Source organism: Limulus polyphemus, unplaced genomic scaffold (assembly GCF_000517525.1).
Source record: "Limulus polyphemus unplaced genomic scaffold, Limulus_polyphemus-2.1.2 Scaffold625, whole genome shotgun sequence".
Lineage (NCBI taxonomy): Eukaryota > Metazoa > Arthropoda > Merostomata > Xiphosura > Limulidae > Limulus > Limulus polyphemus.
The window spans coordinates 314,747-334,672 of record NW_013666235.1 but is presented as its reverse complement, the minus strand read 5'-3'; the positions used below and the strand labels follow the sequence as shown (position 1 = coordinate 334,672).

At 33.3% G+C, this 19,926-nt stretch overlaps 1 protein-coding gene across 1 annotated transcript in view; it reads left to right on the top strand.

The window, feature by feature from the left end:
* The first annotated feature begins 759 nt into the window (after positions 1 to 759).
* The window catches only part of LOC106459546 (monocarboxylate transporter 10-like), a 58,182-nt gene continuing 39,015 nt past the window's right edge, over positions 760 to 19,926 (top strand). Inside the window, exon 1 of the mRNA XM_013919173.2 lies at positions 760 to 1,711. Within this exon, the coding sequence (XP_013774627.1) occupies positions 1,264 to 1,711 (448 nt within the window). The 5' untranslated portion in view covers positions 760 to 1,263. The remainder of the gene's footprint in view (positions 1,712 to 19,926) is intronic.

The window sequence follows — 19,926 nt, the reverse complement described above, 5'->3', positions numbered from 1 at the left end:
AGCGGTCATAACTGAGAGACAATAGATAGCGTATATCTTAAAATATGACGTGTGAGGCCGTCACTGTCTCGGTGCTGCTTGATCGTCTTACTTTGTAATATATTTTTTTTCCGTAATAACTGTTCATTGTTCTTTGGAAGTATCATTATTTGTTCATGCTATTAACATTGCCTGTTCAGGGATAGATAAAACACGTGGGATTTTCACCTTTAGCACACTTTTTAAACATAACCGTAACTAATCGAAACAGTTATCAGAGGTGATAGTTTAGGAACTATTACAAGTTATGATATCGTTAAAAGAGAATGGAATTGAACCTAATGTCTCATTGTTAGCAAAAAATAAATGAACTGCTGTCGTTAGATGGCTTTAACACTGTTATCCTTAGATTACACAAAATATAGCTAACGAAGGTTTGCTATATTTGATACATAATTTTAAATTTAAGAACCAACTGAATTTATGTTTTAAAACAAAATTCATTTCATGGTTTGATTTTTTTCATTATTAATCTTATATTTCATGTTTAGTCGAAATCATATATATTTTTACTTCAGCTACATAAGATTTGAAAAACGCGTGCTAAGAACCCGAAACTGTTAAGTGTTACGCTTCTAAAAACCTGTCTATCTTTCGATATTCTCTCCTTACTCTTGTTAAACGCGGCGTTGAGTAAAGGAGCGCGTTCACAGGCCACTTCATTCGCTAGTAAGTTTCATCACGTGCATCCTAGTCTTGTCGTGTTGGGGTGCGCAAGGCATCAGATCAACTCAATCAATGACAAGTGAACGTGGATGCTCGAAGTCAGCCGAATAACTTAAAGCGAGATTTGTGGGAAAGAACCGAGTAATTCGCCAATATCGCTCTTTAGTGTAGCCGCTAACTTACTATATTACTTTATAACACTTGGTAATATTATTAATTGGATTTCGTAAGAAGTGACTATCATTACTTACGTCTTGTCCAGTAAGCATTAAAATACATCTTGTGATAGACTATTTGACGCGAAAACAATACATAAGTAAGAGACTATTATTCATTAAATCTGTAACCATGGCACCTCCTGACAGTATTGTCCGTTTAATATACTCATAAGTTAGTAAATGGTTAGGACAGATGCATTGTTTAAAACTCAATTTGAGTTTATCTGCGGGTAACTTAAGACCCCTTTTTTAAACCCAGAAAAGGTAATTAATGCCAACATAAAAACACAACTCTATAGAAACTAGACTACATGTGGAGGAACGATGTCCTTGTTGGATCATGGATAAAACAGGAAATTGTATGTCTAAAAACGAAGTTGATCATGGTGGCGAGTCTCAGAAGCTTGCAACTTCAATTGCCGAAGATTTGGAAAAAGGAGTGTTGGAACGCCGTCGAACTATGTCCTTGCCGTCTCGCCCCATTGGCTTATCGGCTGAGTTACTAGAAAAAGCTCGAAGTGTCCGGGGCTCTGCAAGCTGTACAACATCTCCACAGAAGGTCACTGAAAATGATCAGCCTAATTCAACAAAGCAGTCTACTCTAAAATGGATGGACCCCAAAAATTCCACAATTCGGCAGCATTATTATCCAGAAGGTGGTTGGGGGTGGGTGGTCTGTGCCTGCGCTGTTTTCGTACATGGCCTTACTACCGGTGTTCAGCTGTCGTACGGTATGTTTTACGTGGAAGTTCTAAGGATGTTTGGTGAAGACAAGGATCAAGAAGCAGGTGAGTAGAAATATCTCCGTCGCTTTCTGATTAGTTGACATTAGTTAACTCTGTGTCGTAAAGGTACAACGTAGCATTGGCAAATGAAAAGTAAAATTTATACAAGTTAAGAACTGACAAGATGATCTGAGGCTCAAAATATGATGATGTTTAATAGCATTCATCTTTGACTAATGTACAGCATGTCAACAATAAAACATAATTTACGCATTTACTTTCTAGAAGAGCAAACTGTGCAGTGTGTTATTTTTGAATTGTTTGATTAATACAGATGCACAAATCAGTGTATTTTGATAACCATCGCCACACAATGTGTTTAGTGTTTCATTATTTGGTATTAATGAAACTAAACCTTCCAAGATGGCAAGTAAATCGTAGAAAGCTTATTTTGGTAACATTTATATGACTAGTTAAGGTACTCACAATAGAAATTGTATTTCCAAAGTAAAACTTACAGTATCTCTGAAAACTTTAAATATACGTCGATACATTACTGCAAGTGTTGGGAGTTGAATAACGTTTTGAATTCTGTTTTAGAGATAAATACACGTAAATATACACAATAAATATACACACATTGCAGAACACAAACAAAAATATTTTGTCCACTTTTTTAGAGTAGTCAAAGAAACCACAGATAAATTTTGCAGGAAACGGAATCGATAATATATAAATTGAATAAAATGCTAATTCGATACATATTAAACGGAATATAACACGAACTTCAACTAAATCAAGTACACAACCTAGACAAGTGTTGAGTAAGTGATTTAGTTTTCTTTATACTGAAAGTCGTGTTATATACCTCTTATTATTTTCTCTATATTTCATTGATTCAAACAGCCTCATCTTGAATAAAATGTAAATTAAATTGTTATGTATTTAAATAAAGTACATATGCTTTTGTCAAAATTTAAAATTAGAAATACAATGTTTGGTACACAAAAATAAAAACAAGAAACAATGTTCAGTTAGAAGTTGCAGTACCCAGTTTTAAATAAACTGAACATATTGCAAATACAGTTCGTTCACTAAACTGGAAAAAAGATTATCTTTTATGATTCGTTCTTACTACCAATATACTTACCAATGAACTGGTGTAGAGTTGCATATTATTACACACTGAAAAAAAGTGCAATTATTGTCACTATGATGAAGTAAAACTGTATTTTTCACACTGCGATGCATTGAAAGAAACATGATATTAAAGCAAAGACACTTAAACGGTGTGGTGTATCGAAGTAAACATAGTACAATTACACTGTGAAGAAAAATGGTTTAAACGAGACTGAGGCAATAATAAGATAGAATAGAAATACAGTTTTAGTATAATTAAATAGCGTGGGAATCACGTTTAGCAGAAAAATATTCACTATTCAAAATATCTTTAATACGGTTATGAATACATTTTTAATGGTATTGTGACATTTTGTACCAGCTCCAGCTATAAAAACGGAAATATGCCTTGTATTATCAAAATAATTTAATATATATATATATAGATATGTACACCAACTCCTATTAAACTGCACCTCCTGGTTTTCACAGACATCGTCAATGAATTACAACGCCAATTACGTAATCTCATAATATCAACATTTGAAGATAAACGTTTCAATAATTCTACTTTCTTTCATCATAGGAACTAAAGCAGTAACACTGTGGAGACGTGTTTCCAATATGCTTGTTTAATTCTGTTTATTGATTATTTAATCTGTGTTAATTAAATTGATTTTAACATAAATATCAATAGGTATACTATGATTTTAGCCAATGGTGGACTTGCCCGCCGGGCAACTGGGCCAAATGTCTGTGGGCCCCCCGATAGAACTCGAGCATTGGTGCCCCCTGAAATATTATAGCTTACCACTTAATAACATTCAAACCCGTGTTCATAAATTAAAATTAGTGTCCTTTATCTGTCTTTAATGGCCAAATTGATGTTGAACACTATAATAAACACTGAATACATTAGACCTGTAATATACAGCCAATATTAGACCCAATTTTTGCAGGACATGCCACAGGAAAATATAAAACACATTCATAGCCTTTTGAGGGAAGTATTTTAAACAACTGAACCCGTCGCATCCTATAAATCGCTAGCCTATTTTTAGAATTTTACTTATGTAATAGATGGGGATTCCCAATAACTTTCAGAGCATAGACCTAGATACTTGTGTAGATTTGTCCATGCATGATTGAATATAACTGCGTAAGCGTACATACAAGTTACAGAACCATACTTCTCTCCTGACTAATAGCTTTATGTTTTCTATAACAGTATGAGAAAAATCATGAAATAGCTGCATGGTATGAGCAAGTCTTGAGCCTGTTGTTTAAAATTGACAACAGTCTGTAGATTTCATATGTTAAACAATAAATAATATCATAAAAGAGAAGAAAAGCCAGTGGATGCCAAAAGGGTAAATCTTCTAAAATGAGAAATTTGCAGGATGCTGTAAAGATCACCAAAAATATTGAATCAGCATTTGTCGGTCAAAATGCTCAGTTGAATAATAATAATGATCAATCCTCGGGAAGTGGATCTGTGCGTAAAAGGCTATACTAAAGTTTAGTTTTGCTCATATAAATATCAGTTTGATCACATTATTATTTTATGAAGTAATAACGGTAGCTCATTTTTGCTGATAATCATATATATTATAGGCCTATCTGGCAAAAGAACGTTTTTAATAAGAAAATATTAAACTTTCAAGCTGCAATTGCTACAACAATTACGACCATGTATTATGTACAATGTTATATATCTTCAACAATTACTACTGTGTAAAACTTGTAGGTCTCCAATAATAATACACTGTTATAAACTCAACGTCCAACTATTATATTAGGATTAATGGGCTTGTTGTGTCTGGCAATTTTGCTGGCGAATTTCACCGGTGAAAAGTTGCCGATATTTGGCGAATCTCTCGAGCAATAATAATACCGAACAGCACATCTTTACTTCTGTATATCAGATGAAAGATTATTAGATTATCAATACTTTGCGTATAGATAATTATTTTGCACTGAAGTTGGCCAGTAGAATGCTTAACAGATCCTGATATAACGAGGTGAATGCTTAATATAGGGTCTGCGGTTTCGAAATTTCGAAACCATCTCTCGAGGAAATTATTAAGTGCAAAACAGTCTCGTGTCTGTATGATTTATGTTATATTTTTTCAATATCAATATTTTATATATGATCATGTATTATGTACAGTGTTATATATCTTCAACAATATCGTGCTAAATGTTTTTTTACACATTTATAAAATAAGTTCGTATTTATGGTGCGCGCTTATTTGACTAGTATTTCTAAAACACTTCAAGCGGCACGAAGAGCTGACAACCATTCTAGCTGGTCAGTACAGGTCTGGTTGTTAATGACTCCCATGGCGTATTATACGTGAATTTTGCCTAACATCAAAATCTGCTGTGAAATTTGCTAAGTACAATAAGCCGGATTACTCTTATCAGAATGATGTGTAAATTATCCATACCTGATGTCACAAGTTTATCTTTTACGAGTTACAAGGACACTGTTACATCTATTCATTTATTTGACAAAGAGAACCATAAAATCACTTCCCACATTGAGCATTTCAAAATAATCAACAGGTTGCACAAACAACGGACCATGAAAAAACTTTTGAAACTACTCGACTTGTTCATTCGTGGAAAGATGATGATGGTGTTATAGCAACAGCTGCAACACACTTGGAAACCCCACACAGCAATGAGAAATACGAATGAGAAACAGAAACAGACGACTCTCACGAAAGTGAAATATCTGATGGTGTGAACAAGTTTCCTAAATCATCAAGTGTCGATATACACAGCAAATTGTTTGTCCAGCATTTGGTTAAGCCGATTGAAAGTATTCAATTCCACCCGGATGTGTACTAACGAAAAACAGTTGATAGTACAAAAATAATAAAATACCATGACTCTCTTTTCCAAATCAGCAACAGACGTTTTTCTGCACTACTTGTCTAGGTTTTCAAGCAGTAATATCAAGCCTTTATTTGTTCATGGATGCAGTGACTGACACCACATTCATCAAAGTGTAGGGGAACATGAATAATCTAAGGAACACATGCAATGATGTGAAGTACATGTGATGAATAGAATCGGTAGAAACGTCTTGTCCTAGGTACATGACATGCTGCCTAATAAACAAAAACTTAAAGTTAAGGAGAATCGTAAAATTGTTGATAGAATTATTGCTGTTATCAGGGTTATTGGAAAGCTTAATTTTACATTTAGAGGACACAGAGCTGAAGGTGCACATGAGCTGGAAAAAGATGAAATAAATCACGATGTTTTCTTGGAAGTGATTAAAATTCTGAGTCAGTATGACATGTTACTCTCAAAGCAGTTGAACAAAGTAACTACCGACTCCAAGGAACGCAAACAGTCTGAAGCTACTGGAAGAGGTGCTCCAGTTACTTTCATCAGAAAAATAATAGTCAACAAGCTGTTTGTTATGATGAAGATTAAGATCCAGAACCTTGTATCAAATGAAGCTAGAAATGTTGATATGTTCCCACTACAGGTTGATTTCACACAAGACATTGCTACAACTGACCAGTATGCTGTAATATTGCGGAATGTGCTTGGTGGGAAAGTAATAGAAATGCTGCTAGCTCTCACTCCCTCTCATGACCACAGTTGTAATGGACAAGGACTGTTCTATGTAGTAAAAAAAGAGTAAGAGTATTTGGAAGTTACAACCAGTGTGTTTCAAACAGAACAGATGAACAGCAGCTTGCCATGGGTAGTACAGTGGTTTTCAGGCAAAACTCTCTTCTGCTGTGGATACAAACGTCCACGTGTGGTGCTATGCACAAGTATTCAATTTAGTTGTGGTAGGCTTGACAAAGGTGTGCGTTGTAGTAATATCATTATTCGATCTATCGCAAAAAATCGCAGATTACTCTACTTTAAAAGTTCCTACAAGTGAATGGATATTTAGAAAATGGAAATTGAGAGCAAGTTAGGGGCAAATAAATTTCAAATAATTAAGCTGATAGGTGAAACACGTTGATCAGGAAAATCAAATGTATTATTAATTGTGTTCGGGACATCCACAGACCACTCCAAAGCTATTTTTCCAGATCTGATCAAGTGTCTGGTTATGTTACAGCATTCAAAGTCACGAGATATTGTCACGAAAACAGAGGATAGAGAGATGCTGGAGTGTTTTCTGGGGTATGAAACAATTTTGACCACTTACACATTCATGTCAATTTTCTATCATGTCACACCTGTATAAGAATACCTTAAAACAAGTGGACTTGATTTAATTCAGACTTGGAGGCAAGTACAAGAGTGTACAGTTCAAACGAGAGCACTGGGGTACGACATGTAAAAATTGTAGTAAGAGCAGATAAATTTGTCAAACAAATGAAGGATTGATTGTCTAGATCTATAAGATTTTGGGGAATGTGATGAAGTCAAGGTATCAGCTGAATGTTTTGTCCGAAGGAAGAGAACGCTAAAGCTAAGTATGATAAAACAAGATCTGCAGAAGGTGATACAGCTATATCACCTAACTACATACAGGATTAATACTTTCAATGTGATATTTAATCAAACAATAGGAACTTCGACAAGACAGTTTGCAGAATATGGTCAGCTGTATGCTGACATGCAGAGTTTTGACACAATGAATTTTGCTGACATGCAGAAAAAGAGCCTGTCTGCCGGACAGAACTTACAGAAGTAATAACTGAATTGGAAAACTTTGCAAGTGTGTGTCCGAAGCCAAATCAAAGTTTATAAGACCAGTACACTGCCTTGAAGAGGTGTTGGCTGAAGGAAGTGACACCGCTGATGCATCTGAGACTGACCACAGAGTAGAACACGAGGAAGTTATTTTGTGTAAAAATTTTCAAAGGTGAAAATTATGTTTAACGTGTGCTTTTCAGTTGCTTGAGAACTACTTGCTACATTAAAAAGCATATGACAACTTACATAAAGTGTATAACTTTCTTCTGACATTTTTCATCACTCAAGTTCACTGTGAAAGATGTTTCTCGAAGCTAAAGATAAAAATAAAATACTGAGGAGCCTTTTGACAGCTGAGCATCTCGAAACCCTCATGCTCATAAGCACTGAAACCAGCATTCTAGTTGAGATAACAAACAGTCAAATCATAGACCTGCTCTCAAAATCATCTGATGAACTCAAACGGCTGCTGGTGTATTGAATTCAGATTTTCAGATACTGTTAATGCACTTAAATATTGGACACTTACATGTATTATTTCATGTATGTGTTATGCACATATAGAATGAAGATATACTAATGTATAAAGCATATATCTATTTTCATTTTTATGTACACCAGATCTCTGTGAAGAACTATACTTTTACACATGAGTTTCGTATAACACTGAGCATGCTAATACATAAGTGTTTATTATTTTAATTTAAGGGTTAAGGGTTGCATTTAAACTAAGTGCAAAATTATTCTGGCAAGAGTTTTATGTCTTCTTTATAAGTTATGGATTTCTTATTCATAGTCTGATAATATTTAAGTACAATGTGCAGTACAATTTGATACATTTTTTACAAATTATCAGGTCACCAATGGAGTGCCCCTAATAAGCCTTTGCCAGTGCCCCTAAAGTGGGACCAGTCCGCCACTGCTTTTAACCAATTACCTTATACCTCCATACGTAACGCAAGACTAGAAGTGCTCAGTAGCTTGTGGGTGCGTTGGAAAACTGCTGAGCAGATTTGATTCAACGTTTATATCCTCTCGGGAAATATCCCCATGGGGTACAAAGAAAAAATATGTTTAGAAGTATTTTCTTGGAAGTGAAACTGGTTTTGTGCTATTTCCATTAGGGTCTATTACACAGTGAGTGTACTAAAAAATCGTGTTACAGGGTTAGTGTGTGTATGCAAGATTCTAGTCTAAGATATAGGTACCACATAACCCTGAAGGATTTTGTAATTTTAACTGTTTAAATATAGGACACTAATCCATTAACTGGCTATTTTCACATGCGATTTCTAGAAGTTTATGCAGAAATATTATCTGTCCTTTATTACAGTATTTTTGATTTTTTTCAAAAAGTTTTCATGAATCCTTATTAAATCTATCAGTGACCAAAATGCTCTATATACAATCTATTTACAAGTACTATCCGTCAAAACAGAGTTATTTTATTACAAGTACGAGTTATATATTTGAAATTACATTTTCAAATGATTAAAATTAGCTTTCAAATTCTAACATAGTTTACTTGGTAAGACTTCATTCTTATTTTCCCTAATACAGGTTTGGAGTTAAAAGTCTTTTTTTTTTGTTAGGGTTTAAACTGCACTTTCTTATAGGCCGTTATGTACCTGTCGTTATGTACACAGAAAATCCATTATTAACATTTAGTGTTTATTGAAATTGAATCTCCTCAATGCATCATTTCCTTCTAGAGTTTATAAAAAATATTTAATTAAACCTGAAACTTTCTTTCAGATATTGTAAAATACTTTTCTCCAGATTTAAAATTTCTCCAAATTGTATTATAATTCTTCTTTTCAGAATCAAAATATTTTAAAACTAAATGTTTCCCTGTTTTAATGTGTCATCACATTGCTTTTTGGATCACTGTTTTTCGAATATTGCAATTATTGCCAGTACGGTACAAGAATACCGTATCAAAAAAAAATCCTGTTTTTCTTAAACAGATTTATTTAGTTGTAAACTTTTAATGTTCTTGGAACTCGGTGTTAGAGAGAATTGTGCTAGACATGGCGAAATGAAAAATAAAATAAATAAGCCACTGACCATAAATAATTGCTTTTACGCATTAATGATCTCATGAAGACTTTGCTCTCTGCAACAATTTGCATTTTTCTTTGCATTTTACGAATGTTTTATAGGTTAAAATATCTCACCTTGACACATGCTCCAAGTATATAGTTTCTTTGTAAAAGAAAAAAAACGGATGACTTCTTGTTTAACCTGTTTACAGATTCATGGATGGTTGTTACATATGATATAGCAAATAGAAAAAAAATATGAGAGAGGGAGAAGAGTCTTCCTTTAGTTATCTTTCTTATTTGAAAAACCGGTTATTTGATAAGGAAGTCTGATTAATTATACCATCAAACTGAAGCTTATAAACATGTATAGCTCTTATTTCCTAATAGTTGAAATTGTGATTAATCGTAACACCCTTATGTCATCTGCCTTTATTAGTTAAGTTGTTTTTTTGTTGAGGACATCACAAGAAAACTGGGAGCACACACTCACATGTGCAAATAATTCAAATGAGTCAATATTTATGTATCTTCGCAAACTCTTCCGAGTGACGAAACGTGTGCAGGATTGTGTCAATATCCTCTACACATCTAGTATTTGAAAGTTTAGATAGCACTCCATTCCTGACATTCTTTTTAAAACTGACTTTTTTTTCATACTGCTGAAGCTCTTATGACACTTGTTGCTCTGTGAAGACGAAGGTAAAATGTGATATTTCTTGAAAAGTGCAAAGATATCCACTATGGAATATATAAAAAGATATAATTATATATACATATATATATATATTGTAGATCTGGCTTGAACTATCTTTTTATGTAATTCATAATAAGATGGTCCAATAATGTGTTTGTGTTTTAAAACTTTCGCACAAAGCAGTCCCTGAGTTTGAGCTTACAAACTAAAGGGAAGGCAACACGTTAACAATACTCACGGTCAAACTCTTAGGCTAATTTGATTTGACCGAATAGAGGAATTTGACCACGGCCTCAAAGTGCGGAGTGTGTTTCAATATCTAGGACACGCCCGCTCCATCCTCTAATTCCATACTCATGACGTTTCTTATTTGAAAGCCCTTGCCCTATGTCTATTTTTTGTACATTATTCTTCTATATAAAGAAACATTAATTTTACTTGTTTATTGACAATAGTCATTCAAAATTTCTTCTTTCATTTTCTGGGTTCGTGTCATTACTTGATTTTTAACCTTGACTTAACTCGTTATTATTCGTAATTTTCTGTACAATGTAACATTTTATGTATAATTAATGCTTGATAACGCAAAAGTTAATAACAAACTAAAAAAAATATTATAAATGCTTTGTTTGTTTTTTAATTTCGCGCAAAGCTACACGAGGGCTATCTGCGCTAGCTGTCCCTAATTTAACAGAGGGAAGGCAGTTAGTCATCACCACCCACCGCCAACTCTTGGGCTACTCTTTTACCAACGAATAGTGGGATTGACCGTCCCATAATAACGCCCCCACGGCTGAAAGGGCGAGCATGTTTGGTGTGACGGGGATTCGAACCCGCGACCATCAGATTACGAGTCGAGTGCCCTAACCACCTGGCTATGCCGGGCCATTATAAATGTATAACGGCCTTGTATGAAATACTTTAGTGTCTAATGTTCAATCTAAAATAAACTGGCTTTTGAAATATTGAATTCTCACTGTTATTAAATTTACTAGCTGGAACGTAATTTATACTAAACTTACGTTCAAATAGTCCTAAAACAAAAACAACTATTAATTCGTAATAGACCTACGTATGAAATAAGACAGCTATTCTTAGCTCGTAATAACAGACTTTCTTCTGACAAAGAATTCAAATATAGGCATGTTAAAATATAGACTACTTCTAAGGTAAGATCAAGCTATAAGTAAATGAACGCTGATTAATATCTCACCTATAAGACAGTGGCATCTGAATTTCGACTGACTTATGTCTAAACCAATATAACTAATTTTTTACAATCTATAGTAAAGTGCACCTGAGGTACGAGCGGAATATGCATACGTTTTAACTGTTAATTCTTGTAATATATATATATATATATTTGATATAATCTGAGTTACAACCTTTATAATATATGTAGGATATACATCTGATATAATCTGAGTTACAACCTTTATAATATATGTAGGATATACATCTGATATAATTTGAATTACACCTATACTGAAGTGGCTAACTTCTAGACCTATAATAGACTTACAACCGAGGTAATTTGAATTACAGATCAGACTATGAGCAGCAATGTAACTACAACTAATGGCATGGTTGGAAAGATATTAAGTTTCAGAAACAGTGTTCACATGTATTTTTAATCAACTTAAAACTTTCTAATTTAAAGTTATAAGGTTTTTAAAATCATACTAGCTAGCAAAATATCAAACTAATTAGGTTTAAAACCAAAGGCTTTAAAGCTTGTCCTTGTTTGTCAACGACATGGTGTATGAGGCTATATACAATAGTAAAAAATAGCTCCTCCTTTCATTTGTACCATGTTAAGATATTGCACATATTTTGTCGAAAAAATTGGTAGAGGACAGCTAACAGACATATGAGCCACTAACCCTACGAAAAAATTGTGATGGTGAAATGTCAAACATATACGGGCTTAAAAAATAAGGTTTGTTCTGGATTAGCAGAAAATTACTAAAACAATTTACATTAGAAATTTACTGAGATACTTCCTTCTGTCAGTACTTTCCAGTGATCAGTATTTTGTTTACAGAAGTGTTATTTAGATGGTGATAATCGTAAACATGATATTGTCAAAGAGTTGGCATTTTCTGGACTACTGCTTAGTCGGTTTCCAATTATATATCTCTTTCTTCTCCAAACATCCACAATGAATTTTCGAAACCTCAATTTACTAAAAACATCCGGAAAACAACGCAATCGTTCACCAGATTTGTAGAACGCTTTATTATTTTATTGTTTTCAACCTCACACATTTTATTAGTCATCAGCTATACTAACACGCTTGAACTATATACATTTTTTCCATATTAAAAAGTCTGAATAGAAACCAAGCGTGCTTAAGGTTTAGACAAATGGACGGATTCTCACGTGTCACAAGACGCCGCATCTTGTTTACCACGGCTGTGGTTCGACTTGTTTTAAATCCCTTTTTAGATGGTCCTCGTGCATCAAGTTGATTCATATTTCTTTGTTTTCTAATGTCATTAAGTACAAGTGGTATTACCATCTTGTTGTTACATACCCTTAATTTATACCGTCTGTGGCGTTACGTGAGGGGTGATTGTTATAAATAGTGACAAGTAGTCGGAGGAATATTTAATGTAGATAGCAATAAGAAGGCTAAGGAGCAAATGATATAGATAACAATGAGAAGTCTGAGGAACACTTGATATAGATAATAGTAGAATTATTTAGAAGACCTTATACAGATTTTAGTAGGAAGATATCTTGATATAGACAGTGATTAGAAGACTGAGGAGCAGTCGATTAAGTTGAGTATTACCTATTCTAAAAATTATCCAGATGTTGGGCTTTTGACGTATATAATGGTTGATAGGCTGTGCTCCACTTTGAGTAAACACTGCTGAATTCACCGAGGAACTTAGTGTAGATAGTAATATTAGAAAGGGGAAGCACTTGATACGGAAACTACTAAGATGGATGTGAAGCACTTTTGAGTAGGCTAAAGAAAATATTACATCGATAAAAATTTAAAAGACTGAGAAGCAGGTACCAATATGCTGAATTCTTATTCTTATTGGTGTTGCGATGGATTTTAGAGGTAATTTCTTTTTATCAAATCTCATAATAACTGGATATGTCTAAAAAAACTGCTAATATCGGATTTAATATGTAAAATTGTTTTTTTTTTACTTGTTGCTACATGCTTCAGCTACAAATTCAAGATACGTTGAGAATCATGAACCGAGTCTCATATAAATGAGAACGACCTGCAAAGATAGGTTGCATTTCATCAAATTATATTACATAAACCTGAGATACTCTTGGTACAGGTAGCCTTGTTATGGGTGAGAAGCACTTTAAAGGCTACACAAGGAGTACGTGTTAGAGAGATTGGTAAGAAGATTGATATATAAAGAGTGGTTGAAATGTTGATATTCCCATGATGCGAACAGTACTAAACAGATTGAGGAGCTCGTAGGCTAAGGAGCTTGTGGTATGAAAAAAGAGGAAAATAATGTGAGTCTTTGTGTAAACAATACTGAGTACATTGAAGAGCACAGCATAGACAGTAATGAGGAGGCACTTTATATAAATACTACTGAGTAGAGAGAGAGGAACACAGTATAAACAGTAGTGGTGAAGGATTGGGTCAGCTTTGACCTGTCACCATGAAAAGGAGCTGCATGTCCTAAATATGTGAAATGAAAATGTAAGAATTAATTGAATTTCTTTGGTTATTATGTAGCAATATCAACCGACATATACTCTGATTCTATTTACAATCATAAGTTAAGGCATGAATACTTAAAAATATTAAGCATATAAAACTTTAACTCAGCTTTTCATTAATTATATTATCGCTGAGTTAAATGTTGTTTATATTATGTATTTAAAGCCTAAAGACTAAATTCTTAGAAGACAGTAGAACCTAAAAGAATTAAAAAATCGGGTTATTTACAAACTCCTTTCTACATTTTATTCGAAAATTGCGCTCTTAAAATGAATTAGCCTCAGAATTATTTTGTTACACTTACACATGTAAAGTGCATCCAACATTATGCATAATAGATAACCTAATAAAAGGATCAAACTCTCCACTAATGCATTCATTAGTTATAAAATACGTAGAAGATTACTAAGCTATTTTCACTTTTACGCTATATTTTCAGCGATAGCACTCTAACTTCTATATAATATCTTCTATAATCGAATAATTTGAATATATTTGTAAACACTCATTAGTCATGAGCCACCCCAGTGAACAAAACCAGGGGATTAATGGAGTACAGAAAAGATGAAGTATGGGTAATTAATTATACTAAAAAATTATAAAGTCCTCTTTATGCCAGTTATTTGCTCCATCATATCAGCACTTAGACGTCTTGGACATCTCTCCGTTAGCTGCCTTTAAAGTCGCTACAATAATGTACATCTGATAGCATTAGGATGTGATATGTAAAGTGGTTTGATGGTGTTGTATATAATACGTTTGAGAGAAGGAATGGAGCAGCTTTGATTGGTCGTTACTAAAGGACTTGGATTAACTTTCGGCACTAAAATCTTGTTCTGGAGAATTGCTTGACCTATTAATTACTTTGTAAACTATAAAACTTTGAGTGAAACTAGGTGAAGTCTCAAAATTAGTTTGTAAAATACACATTCGAGTATCAGTAAGTTTACTTTATGGGTGTTTCCTTCTTTGGAACAATGTTTACACTGCTGAATTTTCTCAAGAACAGTTACTTTTCAGGGCATAGATGAAATCGAAATTATACTTCACAGAATCGTCTGGAGCCTTAGTGTCCAAAAGATTTCATTCGTCTAGTCAGAATACTAATAGAGAAACATTTAAACTAAACTCAATTTAGCAAACTCGGAGTAGATACAATTTCCATTTGTTAAACGTTCATTTATAACGAAATATCGAACTACTTCACAGCTGAGAACGGAGCAAGTTATGTGAAATGGCAATAATGACAATTCAACTGGGATACCACAATAGGAAACAAATTTTCTTCACCAATTTATGGTGTGAAAAGAGAAGTATCTTTCATTTTCATCCTTTATCCTGGGTTGCAATTGTTTTTGGAAATGCCACTTCTTGTTAGCTATCCTGGCCTACATAAACTCAGGAGACGAACAGTTAACTCTAATCTTAAGTCTCCTGAAGGGGTTGAGAAAGAACGACTCATGTTGTCCCAAAGAAGGATTTGAGATATGATTTTACATTTCTAGCGTTTAGTAGCTCTTATATATTACAAAGTGAGGAGAAAATCTATGCTGCAAGATATCCTCAAACCATAGTTAATTATATGTTCTGTTTTAGGACATGTTGTTGTTCATATGGCTGAAACAAAAACATTCGGTACGAGCACTCCTCGACTCTTAGGTCCAGCAGAACGAAACTGCTTGTAAAACCATGATTTTTGTAATAGCTTAATTCAAACATATTCCTAAATATAGACTTGATAAGAGTATTTTGAGTCACATAAGATTAATTAGGTTTGAAAATGTTAAATTTGAAGCTGTTAATTTTATTCCGAATGACGAGTTTTAAACATTTGTTACGAATATAAAGAAGATTATTTACAAAGTATTAGTCAAACATTTACTAAAGCCTATCGGTTCTTTGTCTGTATGTTTATGTTTTTTTATAAATACTTAGACTCTAAGAACATTTCGAATTATTCTAGTCTTTTCAATATGAATAAAGCACGTATATCTCATTTTGTCCCTAATAAATTATCATATTTCATTCAAAAACTTTTAATTCTGAGCAAGGACACAGTAGGCTTAACATCAACAACAACAAATATGCCTGTTACCAAATTCTACTCTGAACAAAATCACCCAAAATGTTAAGGGGGAAATCTTGAACAGTGTAATCTTCCGCCTAAGGTATTTTTAAGGAACTAATTGCATCGGGTCTCTGAATCCCTGTAGTACAGCGATGAAAGATAAAAAGTAACACGAAACAAAACTTAAGTGTTCTAATAACAATTTCTTATGTCCGTTCATGGCTTACTTTGAACGGAATGTCTGTTTTAGTGGGATTATTTCAGGATTTGTTTCTACACACCTCATGAACGCAAGCGTGTATAAGTGTCGATTCTAAGTCAACAAATCAGATTTGATGTTAAAAGTAAACAACGAGCCATTTACACATTCACACGTAATAAATACTGTAAAATCAGAAAAAAACACTGTCTATTAAAATCAGTATGAGTTAATATGTATTAAACCAAGATACAACAACAACGTTTCTCAAAACTTGGATGAATCTGAAGATGAAGAAATATTTTTTCCTACAATATAAGATTGCCCATTTACAAAATCAAAGTCTAGCAACGAGCTTCAATTATTTAATCCAGCACATCCAATGAAATTACTTTATTTGAGCTTACTAAGTTGGTTTGTTTATTTGTAGTTAAGTTCAAAGCTACCCATTATTTAATCCAGCACATCCAATGAAATTACTTTATTTGAGCTTACTAAGTTGGTTTGTTTATTTGTAGTTAAGTTCAAAGCTACCCATTATTTAATCCAGCACATCCAATGAAATTACTTTATTTGAACTTAGTAAGTTGGTTGGTTTATTTTTAGTTAAGTTCAAAGCTACCCAATGGACTATATGTGCTCTGCCCATCACGGGTATCGAAACCCGGTTTCTAGTGTTGTAAGTCCGCAAACATACAGAAACTTAGTAAGTAGCGAAAAATCTGCCTGTGGTTAAAATATAATCTTGTAAGTTATAACTAGATGTAAGAAAAGCAGGAAGAAGAATATTATACTTATATGTATATGTGTGTGTGTGTGTGTCTTTACATATTCTATATAGTTCTAAAATTAGTCAACAGTTATGTTAATTTTAATGTCAAAAGGAAAGAGAGTGCAAAACAAAACACATCTCATTACCTTTGATGATGTTTTAAAACATTTTTTTTTCAGAAAACAAGGCTCAAAACAGTACACGTCACCGATAAATGACAGACAAATAAAACTAAGACAAGTAAAGATCTGTATCACATACGATAGAAACACTGGCTAAGAAACTGCCTCTGTTAGTGCTTGACTGCAGAAAATTTCTGATAGTCTGATTCATACGGCTTTCTAAGCTAGTGAAAGTAGACTTGATAAAGAATACAAACATGTGAATATAATTGGACAATTTATTTTCCATAACGTCAGGTGCAACTATAGAATACGATATTCAAAGGTGTTGTAAAGTCAGAATCTCGAATTCTATAAACTCAAGACATGGTTTGGTCTAGAGAGAAAGATTTAATTTATCATAGAAGAACACCAGCTTACCTTGTTCACATATATTGTACACAAACCTCTAACATCAGTACTTGTGGTTTCGCGAGCTCTTCTCAATTCAACTTTTCCTTGAGAGGAAATTTCTTTAAAAATAACTTAGTTACATATTAACAAACTGACAATACTCAACTCCTTACCTCCCTTCTGGGTGGGTTAATAAACATCCATACAATTTCAAGACGTTTTAAGTTTCTCTTGTTAGAGTACTTGTCTAATATCTTGTTTCATCTTAGTTTTATTACTACATTCCGGTTTTACTATCCTTTATCGTGTGGATCGATTTCAACGAGTAGGTCATCAGATCACGCTTTCATTGTGTCCAACGTTCTTCTTCCGAAACTCGTATGGCCAAAAACTTCATTCATATATCGAGGAATTTACAGCACAAACCCATATCAACTGAAAATGGTATCGTATACCCATGACCTGCTTGTAAAGTAGCAAAGGTTCCGCTCAGGAACTTGTATTTTTTGTGAAAGAATTTCGAACAAAATACCGTTCACTCGCCAATCCTTTCATTCGTGAATCCGCTTTTATTCAATTTAAGGATAATGCTCGCGAAAGCTCAAATTTAGTGAAAATCTATTCAAGAGAAAACTAAAGAAAAATGAACGATTTCGTTGCACTATCATTTAATTATGTAGGACGTTTTTATCATTTATCTAATTGTTTATAATAGTGATCCAGAGCAGTACGCATGAAACGCAAAAGGGGAAAAAGTGAGAAGGCTTGATTTTGTTCAATCTTAGTTAAAAGAGTGGTATTTTTCTTACATCGAGGTAAAAGTTACTTTTACATATACGATATAACGTCTATTAAAAACTCCATCTTCATTATACTAAGCTAACTGAAGCTAATTTGAAATGTAATAAGTAATCAAACTGAAAGACTTCGGCTCTGTCGTTTTTTAATTGAAACAAAGAAATACTTAGACTTTATTTGAACCTACATTGAAATACTTAGACTTTATTTGAACCTGCATTGAAATACTTAGACTTTATTTGAACCTACATTGAAATACTTAGACTTTATTTGAACCTGCATTGATATACTTAGACTTTGTTCGAACCTGCATTGATATACTTAGACTTTATTTGAACCTGCATTGAAATACTTAGACTTTGCATTGAAAGCATAAAATTAAATCATCTGATGTTATATATTATTTCTAATAATTTATCCTAAATAGGGTTTATTAGAATGTGTGATTTTCATTATAAGATTAAACATTAGACTTTAAACACGTGAATTACCTTTGATGAACCTTTCTTGAATAAGTTTTAATGAACTTGTTTCTAACGTACAATAAAATGAAATTTTCTAGACTGAATAAAAATGTGTCATAAACAATTTTTTCCTTTTATTATTTATCTTTATAACTTCTCTTTCCGTCTCTTCACTTATAGTAATACCATAACAGAAGTTAACAAATATAACCCGTATTTATATTTAATGTTATATGTATACGGAAAAGGCCGTGATAAACATACGTTGACATTCGTGATTTATCTTCCAAAACCTATAGCTTGGTGTTTAACTAAACAACTTGACACCGAATTTGCATATAACTAGCTATTTGAAAAATTAACTGCTTGATGTAATTACACAACACTATCCAACCATCTTGGTCAGCTTACTACTTGATGTGGTAGCATGGTATTGTAGTCACAACTCAAATACTCTGATAAACTCACTACTTGATATAACTAGCTATTTGAAAAATTAACTGTTTGATGTAATTACAAAACACTATCCAACCATCTTGGTCAGCTTACTACTTGATGTGGTAGCATAGTATTGTAGTCACAACTCAAATACTCTGATAAACTCACTACTTGAAGTGATTACTAATACCTTAGTTACCATCCTATCACCCTGATCAGCTCACTACATTATATAGTTACGACTCAACCATCCCATTTACCTAATTACTTCGTGAAATTAGTACTAATACCTTGATTACCATCCTAAGTAGTTCACTACATTGTGTAATTACACACTATTGTAATTACGACACAACCACTCCGTCTAACTAATTACTTGCTGTAATTATAAGCATGTATATGTTAGCCATCAATCACGAATCACTCTGGTTAACTCACTATTTACTGTAGTCGATGACCTTTTAGATAACTGATGGAAGGCAGATAAATAAAACATTCAAAACACTATTTACTTTTAAATCAATAGGTGTAAATCCGTTGTTACAGCAGATGTTTCAATTATGTGTCTGATAAGTAGCAAGCTAAGCTGGACATGATAAATAATTGAAAGACAAGTACAGATGAAATAGCAAAATAAAGCACACGATGAAACAGAGAAGGTGAAGTATGATGTCAGTTCTGAAAAACACAGACACAAGTGTGACGATATCTGAAAGTTTTCCTGCAGGCTATTTATACTATATATATATATATATAGACTAATTTAAATATATATAG